The sequence below is a fragment of the Siphateles boraxobius genome, unplaced genomic scaffold, assembly GCF_051911475.1.
Source record: "Siphateles boraxobius isolate OS27281-9 unplaced genomic scaffold, OSU_SipBor_1 9, whole genome shotgun sequence".
NCBI lineage: Eukaryota > Metazoa > Chordata > Actinopteri > Cypriniformes > Leuciscidae > Siphateles > Siphateles boraxobius.
In genome coordinates, this window is record NW_027509219.1 from 31,638,493 (window position 1) to 31,656,972 (window position 18,480).

The 18,480-nt window shown below is 35.9% G+C and overlaps 1 protein-coding gene across 1 annotated transcript in view; it reads right to left on the bottom strand.

Moving 5' to 3' along the window:
• grm6a (glutamate receptor, metabotropic 6a) overlaps positions 1-18,480 on the bottom strand; it is a 50,239-nt gene that overhangs the window by 17,969 nt on the left and 13,790 nt on the right. The window contains exons 3-4 of the mRNA XM_077223567.1: positions 6,112-6,328; positions 5,701-5,836 (exon numbers count right to left, since the gene is read on the bottom strand). Coding sequence (XP_077079682.1) covers positions 5,701-5,836; positions 6,112-6,328 — 353 coding nt within the window. The remainder of the gene's footprint in view (positions 1-5,700; positions 5,837-6,111; positions 6,329-18,480) is intronic.

Here is an 18,480-nt window from a genome sequence, read left to right on the forward strand (position 1 = left end):
TAATATTGATCTGCCTGCATTGACACAATTATACAAGAACTGAACTGAACTGGACGATGACATCACGGTTTACTCCAGAGCGGCTATATATATATATAATATATAAATGTAAATTAATAAAAAGAAATTAAAACAAAAATGAAACATCACTGAACTTAGTTAAGCTGGACTGTGACGCTATTTTCTTCTGGAAACAAACTTTGTTGCATATTATTTTCCTGTTATCTCTGTAAAGCTGCTTTGAAACAATCTGTATTGCAAAAAGCGCTATATAAATGTATGTGACTTGACTTGTATATTCTGAATTATGTGTTTATATAACACAATTAAAATGTAACAAATAAAAAAAGATATGAAAATGAATTAATGAATTGCATAATTAATCTATATTCTTTTTATTAATATTTTGTCATTTATTTAGATTTATTTATTTATGTTTATGTATGTTTTTTCAATTCAAATCAAGTTTATTTGTATAGCACATTTAACAATACATATGGCTTCAAAGCAGCTTCACAGAAGATTTTTGTATTAATAATAAAAAATTTTGTTTATGTTGATCCAAAGTTGCCATCATTTGGAGCCTTTGCAAAATGTTGGTGCCATATGAAATATTTACAAAGACTGTATCCAAACTGGAGCTGATGCAAATTTTTTTTTTTAAAGTGACACTTACATAACCAGAACATGACCAAATTCAGATTAATTAAAATCTGAATATATGTGTCAACGATATTGACAGAATCCCTTAAACATCTCAACTGCCAATGGCCAATTTCCTAAATTATTACATTTGCACACAAATGTAATTTGTCCATAAATATGGAATAAACTTGGGGATTAAAAAGACTGTGGACGTTCTCCAGTATTGTATTAAAGTACACCTACATGCATAAGGAAATATTAATATAACGTATAAATATATAAAAGTCTCTCTAAATCAAAAGACCTTCATGAAATTCAAATATCTCAAATTGTTAGATAGAGTGGAACCAAGTTATTATGAATTAAGCTATTCAGTTATGCATTTGAAGACGTGGTTGACACTTCACGCAGTGCGAGCGACAGCTCGTGTTCACAGGAGTGCTTTAATGAAGGGGAACTTCATCTGCATAGATGTTCTCTACCTCATAACCCTGTCAAAAAGCATCAGCAACAAGCCATATAGATTAGAGACTGAGAAACCCAAACACAGCGCAGCAAAACGTCACTTTTGAGTGCTGACAATAATAGGAAGTGAGTTTGTTTGGTACTTCTGAATTTGCAAGTTCAAACATGGAAAAAGCAAAATGCAATTATACCAGGAGGAGTGCAATGTCTTGAATACTGTATTCATTCTTATCATATATAAAAAGGTCATCTAAGCTCAGAGATAAAATGATACAGACAGCTTAGTTTTGACACTATAGCACCTTCTAAGATGGCATTTCCCAGGCAGCTTTAGCACTTCATGGGTGAAGGGTGACACTCCTGAGATGCCCAAAGAGCACAGCGGATACACGTCACACTTCAGATTTCCAATCATCATTTAAAATGAAGAGATATTCTGCCTTCCCTTGTTATTTGAGAACCAGTGTAACAACAGAATATATGTACATTAACACAGAGATGTTCAATGTAAAAAAATAAAAGTTTTTCAATTATGCTGTCACGTTTTGTGTTCAGCATTTTTTGGTGAGTTTCTCAGTTAATCTTCTAATCTGTCAATTACATCAATTCTCCTTCGTTCTCTCTATTTGTTTCTATTGTTACTGACTGTGTTCAGGTGTGTCTTATTAATCAGTCTCATTAGTTCCTCTTGTTTGCCTGTGTATTTAAGCTTGAGTTTAATCCTGTCTACTTGTCTGTCGACGTCACTGTAAGAGTGGTTGTTCTGTTCTGTGTTATATAATTCTAAGTGTCCTGAGTATTTCTGCTAGTGTGATTTTGCTTGAAAAAAAAGACTGCTGCACATAGATCCTGTTTCGTCTCTGTTGCAACCGGGACCCGTGATAGATGTTCTGAAGCATTAATCAAAAAGCTTTTTTGTATAGAAGTCCGAAAGGGATAGTCCAGCCAAAAATGAGAATTCTCTCATCATTTACTTCCAGACCATTATGACTTTCTTTCTGCTGAGGAACATAAAAGAAAATACTTATAAGAATGTTGGTTACTAAGTTCCTATTGACTTCCACTGCATTTATTTGACAATGCAATAGAAGTCAATGGGAACCAAAACAGTTTGGTTACCAAGATTCTTCAAAATATATTTTACGTTCCACAGAAAAAAAGAAAGTCATACAGGTTTGGAACAACATTAGGGAGAATAAATGATGAGAAATCATTTTTGGGTGAACTATGCCTTTAAGTTGATATGGTTCTTTGTAAATAAACACGTTTTTGATGTTTCATTATTGGTATTGGTGTCTAGGTTATTTAAAGAACCAATAAATAGATTATTTTTTCAAAGGAACTAAAGAATAACAACAAGAATAAGAGGTTAAAAGAATAGGAATAGAATAAACATTCTTTGAGGAAATTAAAAAGGTTCTATAATGACATCATACTTTAGAACCTTTACTGGTTTTACTTACATTCTTTATTTTTACGAACTTCAATATATTTGTATAGACCAGATACATTTTTTTGTTTGAACTTCTGTTTTTGCGGTAGCTCTGTATATTTCTATGGCATCGCCGTCGAAGATTAATTACATGGTGAAGTGGATTTACTTATTGTAGAGTTAACGACAGTTATCCTGGTCATTGTAATGTTTGAAGCGGATGTCATAACAAATGTCAGTAGACCGGGAAGATTTTAAAACAAGCGGTTCATTCATAAATCTGTAAGATCTTAACTTAATGCTGTGGAAATACAAACCGGAAGACAGAACACAACGAGTGCAGCGCTGAAAAGAGGCGGAGCTACATAATGTCTATATGAATTCAATTTTGGTTTCACATTAGCATGCATTTACATACATTTCAGAAATGTGTCAGAACGCAATTCATAACAGAATGCAAGCACACGTTTCATTCGCAGTGTTAAAGCGGGCAATACAAAGCTGTCTTCTACAGTATTTTTTCAGGTGAACTGTTGCCATTACAGTCTCAACAATTTAAAGATAATCACGCTGAGCAGGTATATTTAGTTCAACTGTGACATGTAGCAAGCTATATGAATAAAAACCCATTTAATGGCACTGACATGTTACTGTATAGTAACATGTATTAGGACCATGCACTTGCAATGCGTTGGCTAATCATGCATGTTTCTGGCCTAAAACTGTGGCTGTTGTTTCCTTTTCTGGTTTGTTGGTCAGCAGCCAACTCCATTTACATGCATACAGGAGCATGTGTGATGCATTGCATATCAAAAGCAAAGTATCATCTCATATTGTCTTATCAGTACATCAAAGGGCATTTTCTCTAATTGCACGCACGTTGCATTTAGTATTTGGTTTATTTTACAAATCTCCCCTAAATGTCACAAATACTAAAAGTAAGTTCAATCATATCAAATAATCCACCCTTATTACCAGTCAACCATTATCAAATCTGTGACAACATTAGTCTGCTGCACAGCGACAGATGGAACGAACAGTTTGTTCCAGACAGAATCATTAAAAAAAAACTATGGAAAAAGACTTACATTATGCACCTGTTAAAGACAAAATATGCAGATTCTAAAGATAAATGTGTAACAATGCTTGTAAACAATAATAAACACACAAAATATTCATTCAGTCCACATAAAATCAAAATTAGCCCTTTTTACTTTCTTATCACTCCTTCCTGGTCATCAGTGCACGACACGGTATTGTAGTGAAATCAAAATGTGCCTTTCAAACAACTTTTTATTTTCCAGCTGACATCAACAAGTTCTCTTATTTGTTCACGCCTTCCCACCAACATCCTGTCAAACAGTGAAAACATACATTCAAGAACTGCAATGGGTTGTTAACGTTGCTTCATGTTGACGTTCCTACAGTTAGTAAAAAAAACAAAAAGAAAGAAAAAAAAGGAAAAAGGAAAGAAGAAATGCATGTGCAAATCTAGCACACAAACTCTCTTAATGGTAAGTTTAAAAGTAAAAACTTAAAGCACTTGAAATCTTCCTCTTGAGATGGATGCATGTTTGTTTGTAAAATGCTTTGGCTAATTTCATTATACTTTCAGAAAAACAAATAAAAAAGTGTAGTTCTCTCAGCTTATTTTATTGTTTACATACAAGTTTAAATTGTTGATTTAAATTCTTTTAAGATAATTTGGTAGTTGCTGTTTTTAAACATTTATTTACAGTGTCCACTAAACTTCCATTGTAAGTGCATTAGATGGTTTCCTTTAAAAAAACATAAAAATATATTTACATTTTTTTTTTTTTTTTTTTAAAGGTAGGTAGCTGAAGCTTTTCTCATGGCAAGAGCTCTGTTGAGCTCTGAGCTCTTGTTTTTCCACCTTTATTGCCATTGGCTTGGGTTGCTTGGGGACATTAAATGTAACATTTAATTTAATATTCCACAATAATATTGATCTGCCTGCATTGACACTATTATACAAGAACTGAACTGAGCTGGAAGATGACATTACGGTTTACTCCAGAGCTGCTATCTATATATATAAATGAACTAAATTAATAACTTTTTTAAAACAAAAATGAAACATCATTGAACTTGCTTAAGCTGGACTGTGACGATATTTTCTTCTGGAAACAAACTTTGTTGCATTATTTTCCTGTTATCTCTGTAAAACTGCTTTGAAACAATCTGTATTGTAAAAAGCGCTATATAAATAAATGTGACTTGACTTGACTGAGTTAAAAGGTTAATTCACCTGAAAACTAAAATTCTGTCATCATTTACTGACCCTCATGTCGTTCCGAACCCATAAAACTTTTGTTCATCTTCGGAAAACAAATGAAGATATTTTTAATGAAATCTGAGAGCTTTCAGACCCTCCATTAACAGCTACGCAACTACCACTTTGATGCTTCAAAAGTTCAAAAAGCTCAAGAGATTGTGAAACTAATCCATATGAATTGAGTGGTTTAGTCCAAATTTGCTGAACAGACACATTCGCTTTATATGATGAACAGATTTAATTTAGTCGTTTACCACAAGTGATGTGTGCATTGATGAATGTTTATATAAAATCCTATTGAATAAAAGCCTAAATACAATCTGTTCATCATATAAAGCGATCGTGTCTCTTCAGAAAATTTGGACTAAACCGCTCAATTCATATAGAATAGTTTATCCGATCTCTTTATGAACTTTTTGAAGCGTCAGAGTGGTAGTTGCGTAGCTGTCAATGGAGAGACAGAAACCACTCAGATATTATTAAAATATATCTTCATTTGTCTTACAAAAATGAGTGAAAGGCTTATGGGTTTGGAACGACATGAGGGTGAGTAAATGATGTCAAAATATTACATTTTGGGTGAACTTACCCTTTAATTTTCTACCAGTTACATTACATTACATTACACTGGTGGTGGTTGAGGAGAGATTCCCTGATACAATTGTAAAGTGCTTTGGATGTACAGTAGTACATATGAAAGTGCTATATAAATGCCTCATTCATTCATTCATTCCATAAAATAAAACGTAAGATATACGTAAATTATACCACAGATGCAGCTAATAGAATTCAAGCTGTTAACCCAGAATATTCCTATACGGTCCTGCTGATCAAACATACATTAAGCATATCATTCACTTACTTGATGTCGTCCTCATGGGCAAAGATGATGACTCCTCGAGCATTGGGGGTCTCCATTAGTCTCTTAATGATCTTGTCAAACTCTCCTGGTTTGGGCTCTCGTGGGATCTTCAAGGACTGAGCGATGCACAGACCTCCTTTGTCAGAGAGAGAGAGAGAGATGGACACCGATGCTGAAATTTTTCTCGACTAAAATGTGACTCACTTTCTATTTATATTAATGACCGGCATAAATTTCTGGCAGCAGATGGGTACAAATGCATGCAGCTGTCTCAGTCTTTGGAACTTTTTGAAAGATAGCATATTAATGGAAAGTCCAATCTGGATCATATATGCTGCAGTGTGTTTTACATCGATAGACTCTCAAGCAGACCAGAAGCTTCAAAGCTTGATAACTGTACAGATACTGTACCTGCCTCTCGAGAGATCTGAATGAAGGCATCTACTCCACTTTCACCATAATTCCCCTCTGATGCTAAAGTGGACACATAGTTCCAGCCCAGTGCCTTCACAATGTCCACCATAGCTTGGGCCTGGTATGAGTCTGGTGGTACCACACGAGAGAAGAAGTCATAGCGGTTATTGTCGCTCAGCTCTGGTGCTGTGGAGGCGTAACTGATCTGGGGGATCTGGAAGACAAAAGGAGATAAGTTAAATTCCTTAACTCCCCTAGGTGGGAGGAAAAAGTACACAAAAAAACAAACATTTTCTTAGTCTGTGTTTTTGTCCTGGTTTCCAGTAGAAATATCAAAACATCTTTAAAACAAGATAAATAGATATAAATAGATATAGGTGATTATAAGACTTAATTTCAAAGAGCATTTCTTTAATTAGGTTTTTTTTAACCCTTCTGGCAAATATTTCTTGTTTTAAAGCTGCGGTCTGTAGTTTTTCCTCTTGGTCACCATCTCTGTTCGAAATCTGCAATTGCAGTTATTCGCGGAATTATCAACTTTACGTGGGTTGTGCCTCGTTACGGCACAGCGCGGATGAATTCAATGTTTTGAGGAGAATGTGCGGCTGCCAGTCGCCGCGCCAGTGTTGTAAATACTGTGATTCAGAATCTCAGATTCTACTTTTTGGAAGAATGACCAACATGAGAATTTTCACTGGAAAATGTAATCTGAACAAGTAAGTAACATCATCTTTTGTTCTGACCAACTAAGGGGAAAAAAGCATTGCAGTAAACCGCGCAGATTAAATCTAACGATCGCTTATCACATCACGTTAAACTTTGCAAATTATACTTTGTTCTCAAATTGTTAATGTTAACAACATCAGCATTGCTTGACTAATGCCCTTACGATATTATCCTTTTTTTAACATGGGCCCGGTTGCAGTCTCTTTTTTTCTGTAGCCACTCCGAAGTCTTTTGCATTTTACAACGGGTGAATCTTCAGTTGTCACTGGTGATTGTTGTTTGAACCTTTCTGTATCCACCATCAAATTGATAAGTTTAATTAGATCAAGTTCTTTGAGAAAAGGCTATAAATCTCCACCTCCAACATCCTCACACGCAATATAGCCTCTACTAGCCGAGACTCCTTCTTTATGAGTACAGATGTGACGCAAAGACATGCTCGAATTTCCAGCGGAAATCCAGCAGTACCACTGTCACGTTTCATGGATTCAGTGACTCATTCTCTGTCCTGTGTGTGTGTGTGTGTGTGTGTGTGTGTGTGTGTGTGTGTGTGTGTGTGTGTGTGTGTGTGTGTGTGTGTGTGTGTGTGTGTGTGTGTGTGTGTGTGTGTGTGATGATTACTTGTGGGTGTGTCTGCTGATTGTTTGATCACTTCAGCGCCAGCTGCGGCTCATCTAGCTCAGCTATTTGATGTCTGTGATTTCCATCCTTTGTTATCAGATTGTTGGGTTTTAGTGGTCTAGTCCGGTTCTGTTCGTGTCCCAGGTTTTTCGTCTCCGTTTTACATTTAATTTGATATTAGTTCTACATGTGATATTAATTCAATAAACTTGTTTCACTCGCATTTGAATCCGACTCTACTTCTAGACCAAGCCTGACAACCACTGGAATTAAAAACATTATTACAAGCTTTCCGTTTTGAATCGAGCTAAGGCAAGCAGATCGTTTCTGAACACTGGCTGGTTATGTACTTACTCAAAAATGTATTTTGGATCATTTTTAACCCAAAAAAGTTACGGAGTGCAGCTTTAAGCATAAACCTCACCAGATATTGTATGCTTAAAAAAATAGATTAAGAAAAATTTATTCAAAAATTAACTGTTCAAAAGTTGGTGAGACATCTTTCAAAAACATTAAGACTTATGAAGGCTGCATTTATTTGATCGAAAATACAGTAAAAACAGTGATATTGTAAAATATTATGATTAAAAATAACCGTTTTTAATTTATTCCTGTGATGGTAAAGTTGAATTTTCAGCATCATTACTCCAGACATCAGTGTCACATGATCCTTCAGAAATTATTCTAATATGCTGATTTTTTGCTCAAGAAATATTTCTTATTATCAATGTTGAAATCCGTTGTGTTGCTTAATATATTTGTGGAAACCATGATACATTATATTCAGAATTCTTTGATAAATAGAAAGATCAAAATAACTATCAATTATCAATAACTATAGTATTAATTATCAATGTAATGCATCGTGCTGAAAACAAATTAAATCCCCAATAAAATGTGACAAAAAAGTTGTTGCTTTAGCTCAAATGAGTGTTAGTATAGTACTTCATACTTTCATAGGCCACTACAAAATGTTGTAGTGAATTATCAGCACTATTACATCATTTGTCTGGAGCAAATGCAGATGCCTGCTGTTGGTTTCATCATGATTGGTCGCTCGGTTAACCCAGTGACTGATAAACCTAGATCGACTCCCTCTTATTATAGCAGTCAAAGTGGAGCAACGATTGTGTCAGCTAATGCACAGAAGGTAAGCGAGGTCTCGGCATGTGGGTGAGCCGTAGGGGCAGACTTACAACAGGTAGATGGATGAATCAACGATCCATTTGACAGATTATCTGTGAGGATAAGAGGGGTTTTAGTCAAATGAAGTTAAGCACAGGAGGAGAGATACAGAGATCAGGAGGGGGGAAGGAGAAGAATTCATTTAACACTGATTATGTCCTGCGGCCCCCGCAAATGAGACTAACCTAGCGTTTCAGAATCCTGCACATTACAGGTGTCTGTAAAAAATCTGACACACCCAATTCAGGTCATGGAACACTCTACGAATGAACTGATTAAATGAATCAGATTACAGACCTTTACAAAAAAGTACTGTGGTGGTGCCATGTTACGAGGACATGGCATTGACGCAGATTTCACAATCTGATTCTGTCCTGTGCTGATGTATTTCCTATTGAAACCGAAATCAGGAACAGGACATATCGAAGAGCTTTAATTTTGATATCTTTGGTGAATTTTCTTACAAATGGCGAACAGATCGACAATCATAAGCATTCACACATAAATTCAAACATACACATATACTACATGCACATCATTGAAATTAGGGCTTTTGTTGGGTGCGTGGACACAGATCAGGGGCAGACAGCAGCCATTACTGTGATTAAAAGATTGGATTTGGATCGTGACGACTCTGATGAGAGGTGGTGAACGTTGCTGTTATGGAGTCACTAGTGCAGAATATTAAATACTTCTGTCTGAGCCAGAGCTGGGGAATCAGCCCCCCAAAATGGGGTGCAAAATTTTACTGCACAATTTACACTATGAAGTCTGTGTAGCAGTTCTGTTAGGGCAGAATTTGACTTTTTATGGCTTTATTTCCTGCTTTGTCATTATTTACAAATTTTTCTAAACTTGTGTTTTCTTAAATTTTGTATCTTTAAATTTTCTGGGTAATGCAAACGGAGAGGTTCATACCCCTCTTGTACTACAGTAGTCAACATTTGAAGTGGAATCAAAAAACTTTCATCAAAGTTATACATGAATTACAACAATACCCGTTCTTGTCTAAGGGCAGCTTTGATTAACTTTTTTAATCCACTTCAAATGTTGACTACTGTATTTTCCAGGTATTGGGAAAGCCATACAATAGCTTTGAGACATGAAATTCTGACATTTAGGTTGTTGTGGCTTTCAACACTAGTCTTAGAATATAGTGCACAAGTTATATGGACCTCTTTCACATGGCATTATTTGTTATTTTTTGGTGCACAACAGATTACTATGAGAGTACTTGAAAAGTACAAACCAGAAGATAACCAAAACCAAAAGGTAAGATTATTCTTAAAAAATTACAATTTGTCATTAGTTAAACTCCACCTGTAGTCAATCATTTTATCCCTTAAAACTCATATCTCATCACCAAAATGACATATTTAAGTGTATTTTCCTTAAAAAAATTCTTCATGCCTTAAAATAGCTTGAATGCAACTCTACACCCTTGCCTCATTTAGTATACGTGGTTCTATGAATATATGAATATGCAAATTAGCCCCGCCTCCACCCACTCGCATCAGCACAGAGATCCACTCATTGACGATCATACGTTGACATGATTGGTTACAAGGTAGTTTGTGATATCAGAAACATCATGTAGCGATTCTGTCTGTCTGTCACTTTTTAGATGTCCCTATTGAGGAAAAAGGTCTCACGTAATCCCATGTATCTCCTTTAAAAGATATCGCAAATCTTGCTCAAGTTTGACAAAACAACAAGTCAGAGATATCACTAATTTCGTATCAAATACTTCCAACAGCAAATGATATGAATTCCTATCCACATTTATTTTTATAGCTCTTACTGTAGGTCAACAATTGTCTGCTAACAAAGGACTTTAAGGAGAAACATCTGAGACATTACATGTATTCATTTAGCAGATGCTTTTATCCAAAATGACAAGCAAATGAGGAAGATCACAAGCTATTTGTCATAAAATTCAACCAATATTCATTCATAGTCGAGAATGCCATATTTGAAGTTAAATTAAGCTAAGCAAGGAAGGAAGAAAAAGTGGAGAAAAAGAAACAAAGTGGATACTTCAATGGAATAATCCTAATAAGTTTCCAGATGAAAGAGCAGCAGTACAACTGTCCTCAAGGAGTTGATCTGTTGTCTGTCTTTTTCTACAACAACAAATCAATCCATCATGATGTCGCCACTGGTCTTCCTCAAATGACCCGAATACAGTTCGCATGAAGTTTGAGACAACTCTTAAATACCCTTTGCTGAAAGCGCATTCATGAATCATTGGCAGGAGCCTAGAGCTGCAATTTTCTTGATTAATTAGACACGGCAGTTAATTAGAAGCTTTGAGCCAAGACTTCTGCTCTACAAACAAACATATGATAAAGAAAATGCTCAGCATGTTTATCAAAAACTTCACTTTTCAAGCTTGTGAAGTTTACCAACACTACATAAGATATTTATTTTTAAAATGTAGAAGTTTCATGGTTAATAAAGAGCTTGACTACATTTATTGCTATAAATAATCTTCAAAAAAAAGGATTGTCACAAATCATAACTGTAAACATCCAAACATTGTTTATTATGATATTTGCCCCCTGGATATACCCTATTAGAGGTTTTTGCAAACTAATGCTCATACTCAAGGTTAGAGATTTAAACAATAAATACAGACATGAATGATTCCTCAAATTTCCAAGTGATTAAATGAATTTTAGCTTAGCAGATGATAAAACAAGTAGAAAAAAATCATTAGTCACTGAAAGACTATTATTTCAACCTTAAGTTCAGTAAGTTATTTACTGTGAATGTGTAAGACTTCTGATTTCATGAGCCACTTTAGGTAAATAACTAGAAGATTGCATGGTCATGTTATGTTTTATTGTATTTTTGTTCATGTGTTTCCTTTCAGTTCAGTTCTCGTTTCCATGATTACTGAAGGTGCATTCAAGCCATGTCGTAATTACCGTAACGATTCTGAACCGTAAAAAGCCTTCATGGGCTTGTGAGTTCAACTTGAAGTGGCGCTGTGCAGACCGATCGGTGCATGACATCAAAGTAACGCGAGAGCAATTCGAAAGCATGCAAAGCTTTAATTACGGTAATTACGGCATGGCGTGAATGCAGAATATGTACTCCCTGTTTGTTACCTATGAATCTATTCTCCTGTTTTGTTTAATCCTCTGTCGGTTCACGTCATGATTAAGGAATTAATGTTTACACGATAACTATGTACTAAAAAGTTTTTCTTTGTTTTTTTTCCCATAAAAATACATTGTCAAACCAATCCTCTTTCACATGGATCTGCAAAAACGACTAAAAACACTGTATTATTCATGCCAGGCTAGTAGATGGTGATGTCACTTTGTAAAGAAACATTACGCGCCTATAAACTGAACACATAATACGCAAGTTTACAGTAACTTGCACTTTAAAACCCGATTTCAAAAGCTTGCTTTTCAGGCTGCCAAAACCCTGTTGTCATGTAAATGTACGGCAAAAACACATAAAAAGTTTTCCGTTTTTAGTTGATAGCGGTGTCGCGTAAACCTACCCTTAGTGTGGTTAGTGTGATTATTATTCATGCATTTTCCTGTTTATTAATTAAAGTATCTTTGTTAGAATTCTGCGTTATGCATTTCTTGTCAACCACCACACTTGACAGAAGAGTAACAAATGCAGTAAATGTTAAAACTTGCACTACAACCCAGTCTGTGTATGATAGTTAATTTAAAAAATATGAAAATAAAAACCAGGTTGCCATTTCAAACTGGGAGTGGCTGACACCAGAAAACTTGCACATTCAAGTTAAAAATGGCGGCGCATGTTTTTACCTAAAAAAATGTGATACAAAAAACTAAAATCGTAGAGACTTTTGAGCAGACTAACAAGCAACCACACAAAAAACACACATTAGCACATTGCACACAGTAACAAACACATAGACCAACACAGTGACCATTGTCGTCCAATTCATAAACAAATTCAAATTCAAATCTTTTCAAGCAGTTAATTTGGTGCGTTCAAGTCCTCCTGGGAAGTTCTTACGTACGAGGTGGGAAGTCGTGTTTACGACGTGAGGTGCGTTCAAGTCAGTTTCGTCGGAGCAAGATGGCGGTGTACCTTCTTTTAATTAAATACATAAAAATACAGCAAGGTTTGTTAACTGCTTATAGAAAATGAAGAACAAAGATGCATATCGGGTGTGTTTTTCTTTTTATGTTCTTAATAAACTTATAAAGCCAATGTAAACCGTAAACTGTAAGCATTTTCTGTTGTAATTCATTAACTTGCTGCTTATAACAAGATTAATGATGATCATGATAAATAACAGTTTCTAGGATGAGTTAACATTGAAACTCAATTAAAATTTACCATCAAAAACAGACGTTGCATCCATTGATTCCGCCATGTTCTCAGTGACACGCCCCCAACTCGTACAGATCGGGGCTTAAACAAAATCCTGAGCTCCCCACTGGTATTTACGACATTGTGGTGTCGTACCAATTTTAGTGAATCAAAAACAAATCATAAAACCAGTGTAATCTGATTCAAGAACAAATTAATCTTTTGAGTCACTCCTTTTAATGACTCAATCAAAAAGACTTACGGTACTAACTCTGTCTGATAATGTTTGATGATTCAGTCTGATGAATCCTTTATTGAATTAACTGAATTCATCATGTATAAGGTGATACACCGCATACTCTTGTTTCATAAAAACGCAACCGCTGTTGTCTTGCGACTCTTGTATTAAAAATGACCTGAGAAGAGGAATTTCAAGAAATAATCAGTTGTTATAAATAAAACCAAAAAAGTAGTGTTACAAAGCACATTTAAATCTTGTATATTCAAAGTCATCTCAATATTTGAACAATGTTTACCATGATATCGTCTAGTGGTGTCTTTCTGTCCGCTGGATAGACGCTTGGCGGAGGGAGAGACATATTTACCATAGGTTTACCAAATCCGACACACTATTCTTGAACATCTGAGCAAATGGTTTCCGCTGGCATGAAATGAAGTGAGCTTTTAGCCTATTTCCTTAAAGGAATGTTCCAGGTTCAATTCAAGTTCAGCTCTTTCAACAGCATCTGTGCAGTGTGGTCCTTTACCACAGAAATAATTCAACTCATCCCTCGGTTTGTAAAAACAAGCAAAAAAAAAAAAAAAACATTTATTATAAATGAACATTCATTGAAATTTTTGAAAGCACAAACGTGCAGCTTTTTGTTGAAGCACTTATATTAATTCTTCCATTCAAAATGTGTTTTTTGAGCTGCAAAGTTGTAATAATCCTTTAAGAGGTGGGACTGTTTGGCGGATGAACTTCTGACATAATGCCTTTGTTTGGATTTTCCTCTATGAAAACATAGAAGGTTTACATGTTTACTGGCTTCACATGCTCATAACAGGCATTGAAATACTGGATATAACTTTGCACGAACTTCTATGGAAAATGCATTTTATCTAAACAGATCGATACAAGTTAAAACTAACAGCATTTCACCGAATCCAGAATCTTCGTTCAGTGTATTGTGCATGCTGTGCAACTATAACCAACTAATAGACCTATAAGGGTGATTTCACACAAATGCATCATTCAATAAGGAGAAACCGATGTACTTCACACTGGTAAGTGAAAATTGTATTGCTGACAGCCTGATAATTCAGTGTCTCGATGCATAATAATAGCAACTGACACGAAAAAGTTCACATAAAAGCATTCCCTAAAGTTCAACAAAAAATAGCCACAATTTTCTCAGTAGAATTAACTGCCACAGACATCAGTGCAATTACTGACCATTTAACTCACAAAAAAGGCAATTAGAGGAAACTCTGACAGCTAAGGTGCCTGTAGACACTTAGATTCTTTAGATCAACTAATGCAATAATTATTTATTCACAAAGAAACCTGTAGCAATCTTAGATCAAAATATAATCTCTCCATTGACCCATTGCATGCAATTTCTAAATGACTAATGCTCACACATGCTAAAGTGATTTCGGTCCTCAAAACTCTTACTGTCAAACATTTGCCCTGGTGATTTGCTTTCACTTTCTCTTACAAACTCAATTTGAGTTTTATGAACGGAAGCCAGCAGCTTATTGTACCAAAACGTCCTCTAATTTTGCAGCTAAGAGCCTGATGTGTTTTCTAGACCCCCAGACTCGGTTTAACGGCCCAGGGCAAAGACAGAGTAATTAAGGCCAGAAACACGCTTACGCAAGTACGTAAACACAACCCTTCTAAATACGCAAGCTCAATTTTACGCATCAGAAGACAATTCATGCCACGATGCAAGAACGATTTGCCGCAAGGGGTGCAAAAACATGCATCAAACCAGTGGTTCTCAACTGGTGGGTTGCAGGTCTGTTCTGATGGCAGAAAGGGGAAAAGCTTATGGTAAATTGTGCAATGTGCATATTTAGGTGTCACGTTTGGTTTTTGGTTCATGTTTATGTTTTTATGTATTTTATTTTGTAGTTTTCATAGTCATGCTTCTTGTTTGTCACGTGATTCCAATATCCCGTCATGTGATCCTGTCATGTGCTTCTGTTAGCACATGGGGTACAACATTAGGGTAGCAAAATAAACAAGCTTTTAAACTTTTAAATGGAGGATAAAATGTTTGCAGTAAATGTTATTTTCTCTTTCAGCTGAACTGTAATAGTTTGAAGAAAATCATGCTGAGCAAGTTTTGTATTTTGTATTAAGTTTGTAAAGATAAACTTTTGACATGTTTCTAGCAGCTACTGTAACCAAATAATAAAACGCTATAAAATAAAAAGGTTTAATGTCACATGTATTTAAAGAGAAATCTAGTGCCCCCTTAAATCTTGAGATTTGATAGCAACATGCGGGTTAAGTAGATTCTAGATTAAGTAAATTCAGTTCAAATATAGACTAAAAACACATCTCTTTGACCTAGCATACACATAACACATTATAGACTTCTATAATTTAATGTTAGGCTGCATAGATTAGGTCAGCCGGAACCAGGAACACTTCCCATAAATCCTGATGTACTTGTTACATCATAAGAAGATTGGCGTTTACGCTAATATTAGTCTCTTTGTTTATCCCGAGGTTTACCGCAGTCTGCCGGATCCAGGCCGTATCCGGATCTGATGAAGGACCAGCGCCTGGACACGACGACAACACAGTCCTGAAGTGTCAAGTAGTCTCTCCCCAGTGAAGGCCCCCTTCTCCTTCCCCTTACCTCTGCACAGATAAAACGTTGTCGGGATAATTCTGGTTCACATGGCTACCCAGAAGCGATAAATAATTCTTTATTATACATTTTTAAGGCCAGACAAATAGTTTGTTGAGAGTTGATTTGTAAAGAAGGACTACACGCCTGCGCACATATATATTCAAACACGCATACCTATACACTGAACATGTGATGCGCATGTGTACACCGCCTGCGTTTTCGCGGGTTTGCATTTTTGAGGTTTGCACAGAGATAACCTTTTTTTTTCAAAAAAATTTCAAGGCTTGCACCTTGGAATCTATTTCAGGGTTTGGGTTCTCGAGCCACCAGGCACTGTATAGTGTGGATGAGTGGGCCGGAGCGTGTTGAGTGTTTTCTGTTAGAACGGTGTCGTGTCAGTTGCCCCTAAGTTAATAACTAATGATCTTTGCAACGGAAGTGATTTAATCAATCAAAACTAACTTTAGCTGGACATTTACTTTATTCTAGAGCTGCTGTAAAGCCAAAACAATCTCTGTTACTGTTAAAAGCGCTATATACTGTAAATGAAGGTGACTAGATACAAAAAGTACTTGTCTGCATAGTGGATGTTTTTGGCCAAAGCTTATTCATGGAATAAGGACTGAAATGCACTTTTTGCAAGTATGCAAATGCAGACGCCCCTATTTTGCTATTTTAAAGGTGCCTAATTTTGTTTTGGAGGTCTTCTAGAATATATTTACATAACACTAAATAATTTGCAATGAGTTTTGGATGGACTAAAAATGCATTTCAATGGAGTTCAGGAGTCCACCAAAGAATATCTGAAATAATTATATTCGAATTTCCCACATTTTGTTTTGCTTGGTTCACCTAATTAGGCACGAGGTTTAAAGAAACGCATTTGTTGTCATAAAACAACAACATACTCATGTTGAGTTCAAAAAAGGTCCCCCGTCCCACATACTGTGAATTCCACTGTTCTATTGTTTTATAATCTCATCTGATGCTTTTGGCAAGAGGCAATCAAACTCCTGTTCTACAAGCATCTGGGTCTCTGGCCCATAAAACTAAGAGTCAGCAAGGGATCTCTGCAGAGTTGTATGCCACATAAAGACGAGCTGTTAAAAATTGAGTACCTGGAGCTGTTTCATGAGCCAGAGCACTAAGTCTAATCATTAAAAAAACATGCGGTTTGCTACCGCGTCCCATCCAGCTAGAACGGCCACAGAAACGACATTCACAATTATGCAACTGCGGCACTGCTGATGTGCTGATTTTTACTGCAGTTCATGTGGTCTGTGAGGGCTAATGTGGCTCTTCCATTGGAAGGTCTGTGACCGCTTTGTAATCCAAATGAGAGTGTGTATGTGTGTCCGTCTGAGAAAAAGATGTCCGAGCGACTCAGAGAAAGACGTGAGATTTGTGTTTGTGTGTACATGTATGACTCCCAGCATGCTCTCTGGAGCACTGCATTGCATTAAAGGTCTACATGCTCATAGATGTGTCATCTCTGTCTATTAAGCGGGAAGGACGTGCCGTCTTTAAAGTGAGTGTCTGACAGAGAGAGTCATTACCGTGGGGTGAAGTAAAAGCTCATTTAACTCGGCTGTGATCGCGTTTGCCCTGACCGTGGAAAGCACGAGATATTGCCCCTCTTGCGTCAAGACAGAGCTAAAAACAGAGAAATGATAACACATGCTGCATCCCAATTTACATACTATCTGTCCTAAACAGTATGTGAGATTAGAATTAGTGCATCCCAAATTATAGTTAGTAGAGCAGTGAGCCAAAGGTGCCAGGATGGATTTCGAAGTGTGCATTCGTGCATGCTTTGTTTGGCTGACAAAAGCCACAACCCCTTGAGGATGAGAAGTGGAATTTGTGACTGTGCTATTTTTAATTTTTTCAGCCGTAGAAAAATGGTGTCGAATACACAGATAATACTGTCACTGGAGTTTTTAAATGTACAGTAATTAATAATATATGTAAAGGTTTCAAGTTAATTTAAGTTTAACTTAAATAATGACTTTAAGGTGATGAAAAATTATGTCATTTCTACTAAATTTTTGTTAAGTCTACTCAATGAGAGTCAATGGGGTGCAACATTGTTTGTACCCCGACGCTCTTCAAAACATCTTCTTTTGCAGAAGAGAGAAAGTCATACAGTTTTGGAACGACATAATGTTTGATTTAAGAAAAAGATGACAACATTTTTATTTTTCGGTAATCTAATCCTTTAAGGTAATGAATTTAGCTAGATATTAACAGTTTGGAAATGGAATACATACTAAAAATACTGTGCAACATACATTGTGTTTTTATGAAATCAAAATTGACCATTCTTGTTTTTTTATAATGGTATATTGCCATATTCGTTTTAAATGTTCTATCCATGCACATCATTATTTTCTTTAAAATGCATGTGCTCTCGTAATCTTTAATCGAAATTCCCCACCCTCTTGCAGCAACATCTCTTCTCTTCTCTGATGATGTGTTTACTGGTGTGAGGGCGGGACAACATGTCACTCACATGAGATCGACCAATAGCAAACCACAAGCATCCAATCAATTCCAAGTTGATAAAATCAAGTCCCTCCCTACATGTTCTTCTTATTCAAGAAGCTGTTTCACTCAAATATACCACACTTTAAATGGTTAGGGTTAGTGAAAC